General features: G+C 44.1%; 1 protein-coding gene across 2 annotated transcripts in view; it reads left to right on the plus strand.

Moving 5' to 3' along the window:
* Window positions 1-6,356, plus strand: part of LOC126082242 (zinc finger protein 33B-like) — a 95,192-nt gene extending 88,836 nt beyond the window's left edge. The window contains exon 5 of one of the 2 annotated variants that reach the window (XM_049894684.1): window positions 4-5,321. In XM_049894684.1, the coding sequence (XP_049750641.1) occupies window positions 4-101 (98 nt within the window). In that variant the 3' untranslated portion in view covers window positions 102-5,321. Of the gene's footprint in view, window positions 1-3; window positions 5,322-5,341 lie in introns of those variants that run through there. The other variant, XM_049894685.1, reaches the window with a different exon arrangement.
* The last annotated feature ends 226 nt before the right edge of the window (window positions 6,357-6,582 follow it).

Here is a 6,582-nt window from a genome sequence, read left to right on the forward strand (position 1 = left end):
AAGGAGTACCGGAAGCAGTTTTCCTTCAGCTGGCAAGGCCAACAATATACCTTCACTTGCCTACCTCAGGGCTACATCAGCTCTTCAGCCATATGTCATAATTTAGTCTGCAGAGACCTTGATCGCCTTTCCCTTCCACAAGATGTCACACTGGTCCATTACATTGATGACATGCTGATCGGACCTAGTAAGGAAGAAGTGTCAATGACTCTGGACTTATGGGTAAAACCTTTGCCTGCTAGAGGGTAGGAAATTAATCTGCCTACTAGATTAATTAATTAATCTAATCAATTAATCTAATTAATTGCCTGCTAGGGGGTAGGAAATTAATCTGCTGCTAGAGGGTAGGAAATTAATCTGAAAAAACTTCAGGCGCCTTCCACCTCAGTGAAATTTCTACGTGTCAAGTGGTGTGGGGTGTGTTGAGATCCTCCTCCCAAAGTGAAAGTTCCATTATTGCATCTGGCCCATCCCATGACTTAATAGGAGGCACAATGCCTATTAGGTCTCTTTGAATTTGGGGGGTAACATATTCCTCATTTTGGTGTGCTTCTCTGGCCTTTTTTATCAACTGACTCGAATACTTGCTAGTTTTGAGTGGGGCCCAGACCAAGAGAAGGCCCCGCAACAGGTTCAGTCTGCTGTGGAAGCGGCTCAGCCACTTGAGCCATATGATCTAGGTGATCCAATGGTGCTTGAAGTGTCAGTGACACATAGAGATGCTGTTTGGAGTCCATGACAGGCCCCTATTGTTAAATCACAGTGCAGTCCCTTAGGATTCTAGAGCAAAGCCCTGCCATCCTCTGCAGATAAGTACTCTCCTTTTGAGAAATACCCTTTGTCTTGTTACTGGACCTTAGTGGACACTGAAAGCTTAACCATGGGCCACCAAGTCACCACTCAGCCTGAGCTGCCCAAGATGAACTGGGTGTTGTCTGACCCACAAAGCCATAAAGCTAGACATGCATAGCAGCACTCCTTCATTAAATGGAAGTGGCATATATGAGATAGGGCTGGAGCTGCAACTGAAGGTACATGTAAGTTGCATGTGGAAATGGCCCAAAAGCCCATGGTATCTACTCCTGTTACATTACCTTTCATCTCCCAGTCTGCACCTGTGGCCTCGTGGGGAGTTCCTTTTGATCAGTTGACTGAGGAATAGAAAACTCATGCCTGGTTTACAGATAGTTCTGCATGATATGTGGGCAACACTCAAAAATGGACAGCGGCACAACTACAGTCCTTTCTGGAACCTCCCTGAAGGACAGTGGTGAAGGGAAACCCTCCCAATGAGCAGAACTTCGAGCAGTGCACCTGGTGGTTCACTTTAGAAGGAGAAATGGCCAGATGTGCAATTATATACTGATTCATGGGCTGTGGCCAGTGATTTGACTGGATGGTCAGGGACTTGGAAGGAACATCATTGGAAAATTGGAGACAAGGAGATACAGGGAAGAGGTATGTGGATAGATCTCTGTCAGTGTGCTAAAGATGTGAAGATATTTGTGTCTCGTGTGAATGTTCACCAAAGGGTGACCTTGGCAGAGAGGGATTTTAATAGCCAAGTGGATAGGATGACGAGTTCTGTGGAAACCAGTCATCCTCTTTCCCCAGCCACTCATGTCGTTGCCCAGTGGGCTCATGAACAGAGTGACCATGGTGGCAGAGATGGAGGTTATGCATGGGGTCAGCAACATGGACTTCCACTCACCATGGCCGACTTGGCTACAACTGCTGCTGCGTGCCCAATCTGCCAGCAGCAGAGACCAACACTGAGTATCTGATATGGCACTGTTCCTTGAGGTGATCAGCCAGCAACCTGGTGGCAGGCTGATTACATTGGACCGTTTCCATCATGGAAACAGCAGCATTTTGTTCTTCCTGGAATAGACACTTACTCTGGATACAGACTTCCCTTCCTTGCTCTCAGTGCTTCTGTCAAAACTACCATTCATGGACTTACGGAATGCGTTATCCACTGTCATGGTGTCCCACCGAGCATCGCCTTGGGTCAGGGTACTCACTTCACAGCATATGAAGTGCAGCAGTGGGCCCATGTTCATGTAATTCAACATTCTTACTGTGTTCCCCATCATCCTGAAGCAGCTAGCTTGATAGAATGATGGAATGGCCTTTTAAAGACACAGTTATGGCCCCAGCTAGGTGACAATATCTTGCAGGTTTGGGGCAGTGTTCTCCAGGAGGCTGTGTATGCTCTAAACCTGTGTCCGATATATGGTGCTGTTTCTCCTCTAGTCAGGATTTATGGGTCCAGAAATGAAGGGCTGGAAATGAAAGTGGCACCACTCATTATTACCCCTAGTGCCCCACTCACAAAATTTTTGCTTTCTGTCACCATGACCTTATGTTCTGCAAGTCTAGAGGTCTTATTTCCAAAGGAGGAATGCCCCCACATGGAGCCACATCACTGATTCCATTGAATTGTAAGTTAAGAATACCACCTGACCTCTGGGGGCTCTTTAGGCCTCAGGATCAACAGACAAAGAATGGAGTTACCATATTTGCTGGTGTGATTGATCCTGATTACCAGGATGATATCAGATTGCTGTTACATAATTGAGATAAAGAAATGCATGTCTATAATACAGGAGGTCCCTTTGGGCATCTCTTAGTACTGCCACACCCTGTGATTAAAGCCAATGAAAAACTAGAGCAACCCAATTCCAACATGACTACTAATGGCCCAGATGCTTCAGGAATGATGGTTTGGGTCACCCCACTGGGCAAAAACCATGACCAGCTGAGGTGCTTGCTGAAGGCAAAGGCATTATGGAATGTGTAGGTGGAAGAACATAGTTCTAAATACCAGTTACAACCACATGACCAGTTTCAGAAATGAGGACTGTAATTTTTAAGAGTATTTCTGCCTTGCATGTGTGCTTCAAATATTTTTTTCTCACATAAAATACAAAATGTAAACAGGGCCAGTGCATATTCATTTGTATGTGTGTTCCTTGTATCATGTTTGTTACAATTATGACTTTATAATTGTTTTTATTCAGAGGTTATGTATGGTTTAAAACGTGTTCAGGTCCTAAGTTGAGAAGGGGTAGATTGTGATAGTTAAGGTTGTCTGTCATCTTGGCTGGGCCATGTTTCTCGGTGGTTTGGCAGTTATGATGTAGTTTGACAGTCCTATGATGATGTGATCACTTCCATGGTGACATTTGATATGTGATCACTTCCATGATGGATCTGCTGTGAGTAGCCAATCAATTGAAAGGGAATTTCCTTGGGGGTATGGCCTGCAATGAATATAAAGGGACTTTCTGGCAATGCTCGTGGGCTTCTGTTAACTCTGGATCCTGCAGCTGGCTCCTGTTCACCTCCAATTCTTGGAACTTGAGCTAGCAGCTTACCTGCCATCATGCCTGCTGATCTTGGGATTCGTCAGTCTTTGCAGGCTCTGAGCAAGAGCCCTGCTGTCTAGCCTGCTGATTTTGGGTTCACCAGCCCCTGCAGCCATGTGAATCAGGAGAAGCCTCTACCCTGATTCACAAACTTGGAACATTCCAGCCTCTACAACTGTGTGAGCCATTTCCTTGATATAAATCTCTATGTATTTATATGCTTTACTGATTTTACTTCTCTAGAGACCCCAACCTAAGACAATCCCTGCTCAACTTGCCCATCTGGCCTGTACAGAAGACAGACGGATCTTAGCAAATGTCAGTGGATTATCATAAATGTAATCAGGCACTCACTTCATTTGTAGCTGCTTTTCCAGATGTTGTTTTGTCCTTGGAGGAAATCTTCATCTCCTTTGGTACCTGGTTTGTAGCTATTTAGCTGACAAATGCTTCTCTTTCTATACCTGTTAGTAAAGACTGTCAAGAACCATTTGCTTTCAGCTGGCAAGGCCAACAATACGTCAGTTCACTGTCCTGACTCATATATGTCATCTCTCCTGTTCTATATCATAGTCTAGTTTTAGAGATATATATTGCCTTTTTCTTCTATGAGACGTCTTTCTGGCTCATTACATTGGTGATGTATTGCTGGCTGAAACTATGAGGAGGAAATAGCAACTAATAAGGACACATTGGAATTACCCTTGTGGGCCTGCATTGGGAAGTAAATCCCACAAAAATTCAGGGGCCTGCTACCTTGTTGAAGTTTTAGGGGCCCAGTGGTCTAGGGCATTGTCATGGATTGAATTGTGTCCCACCAAAATATCTGTCAACTTGGCTAGGTCATGATTCCCAGTATTTTATGATCGTGTACCATTTTGTCATCTGATGGGATTTCCCTATGTGTTGTAAATCCTATCACTATGATGTAATAAGATGAATTAGTGGCAATTTTGTTGATGAGATAGACAAGATTAGAGAGTGTCTTAAGCCAATCTGTTTTGAAGATATAAAAGAGAGAAGTGATCAGAGAAACATGGAGACATCATACCACCAAGAAAGCAGTGCCAGGAGCAGAGCGCATCCTTTGGACCTGGGATTCCTGCTCAGAGAGGCTCCTAGTCGAGGGGAAGATTGGCAACAGGGACCTTCCTCCACAGCCAACAGAGAAATCCTTCCCCTGGAGCTGACGCCCTGAATTTGGACTTCTAGCCTACTAGACTGTGAGAAAATAAATTTCTGTTTGTTGAAGCCTATCCGCTTGTGGTATTTCTGTTACAGCAGTGCTAGATAACTAAGGCATTTAGAGATATTCCTTTTAGGGTAACAGATAAGTTACTGCATCTGGCCCCTCTTACCACTAAGAAACAGGTACCACGCTTAGTGGGCACCTTGGATTTTAGAGGCAACATGTGCCCCATTTGGAACTGCTACTCTGACCTATTTACTGAGTAACCAGAAGAGCTACCACTTTTGAGTGGGATCCAGAATAAGAGAAAGCTGTGCATCTGGCCCAGGCTGCTACATAAACTGCTCCGCTGTTTATGGTCCATGACCCAGCAGATCCATTGTTGCCTGAAGTGTCAGTGGTGCATAAGGGTGCTGTTTAGAACTTTGGCAGGCCCCCATAGGGAAATTACACCACATATTCTTAAGATTTTTAAAAACAAAGCCATACCATTCTCTGTGGACAGCTATGCCCCTTTCGAGAAACAGCTTTTGGCTTGCTATTAGGCCCTAGTAGAGACTGAAAACTTAACCAAGGCCACCAAGTTACCATGTGACCTGAGCTTTCCACCATGAATTGAGTATTGTCTGACCCCTCAAACCATACAGTTTATTCTTCACAGCAGTAATTCATCATTAAATGGAAATAGATATACAAGACTGAGCTTAAGCAGATCCTGAAGGCACAAGTATGCCCATGAGTGCTGTTAATGCTACATTTTCTTCTCTCTCTTAAACCACAGCTATGGCCACGTGGAGAATTCCCTATAAACAGTTGATTGAGGAGGAAGTAAACTTAGGCTTGGATTGGATTATTCTGATGTGAGCACCATTTGGATTAGGACAGCTGTAGCACCACAGCCCCACTCTGGAATGGTCCTGAAGGTCAGTGTTGAATCATCTTTGTGGGCAAACATTTGAGGGGTGCACCTGGCTGTTCATATTGCCTGGAAGGAGAGATGGCCAAATATATGGGTCTACACTGATTCATACTTTGTGGCTTATTGTTTTTTATGGTTGGTCAAGAACACAGTGGAAAATTTGTGAGGAGATCTGAGGAAGAGGTGTGTGGATATACCTTTCCAAATGAGCACAGGGTGTAAATATAATTGTGTCCCATGTGAATACTCAACAAAGGGTAATCTCAGTAGAGGAAGATTTAATAATCAGGTGGATAAGAGAACCCATACTGTGAATGTCAGCTTCTTTTCTCAGCCACTCTTGTCATTGCCCGGTAGGCTCATGAACAAAGTGGCCATGGCAGTAGTGAAGGAGGTTAGGCATGGCCCTCACCAAGGCTGACCTGGCTACAGTCACTCTTATGTGCCAATCTGCCAACAGCAGATATCAACAATAAGCAATTATTTTGGGACCATTCTCTGGGTGGATCAGTTAGACCACTTCCAACATGAAAGTTGCAGTGCTTTTTTTCCTAATAGAAAAGACATTTTTCCTGGATGTGAATTTGCAATCTCTGCCTGCAACGCTTCTGTAAAAGCTAACATCCATGTAGTTACAGAATGCCTCATCGCCCACCATGGTATTCTAAACAGACTTGCTAGGGACCAGGAAACTTACTTCTCAGCAATATGGGCCTATAATCATGGAATTCTCTGGTCATACCCTGTTTTCCATCATCCTGAACCAGCTGACTTGATAGAACTGTGGAATGACCTTCTGAAGTCTCATTTATATCTCTAGCTAAGTGACAGCACTTTGCTAGACTTGTGTAATATCCTCAAAGTATGGTATGTGCTTTAAATCAGTGTCTGATATTTGACTGTTTCTCTCGTACCTTGAATTCATGGATTCAAAATCAAGAGGTACAAGTGGGAGAAGCTTTTCTTTCACTATTACTTCTAGTAATCCACTAGAAAGATTTTTGCTTCCCATCCGTGGACTGTAGGCTCTGCAGGTCTAGAAGCCTTTGTTCCGAGGGGAGGAATACTTCTACTAGGAAACACAATGATTCTATTGAACTGGA

Source organism: Elephas maximus, chromosome 8, assembly GCF_024166365.1.
Source record: "Elephas maximus indicus isolate mEleMax1 chromosome 8, mEleMax1 primary haplotype, whole genome shotgun sequence".
Classification (NCBI taxonomy): Eukaryota; Metazoa; Chordata; class Mammalia; order Proboscidea; family Elephantidae; genus Elephas; species Elephas maximus.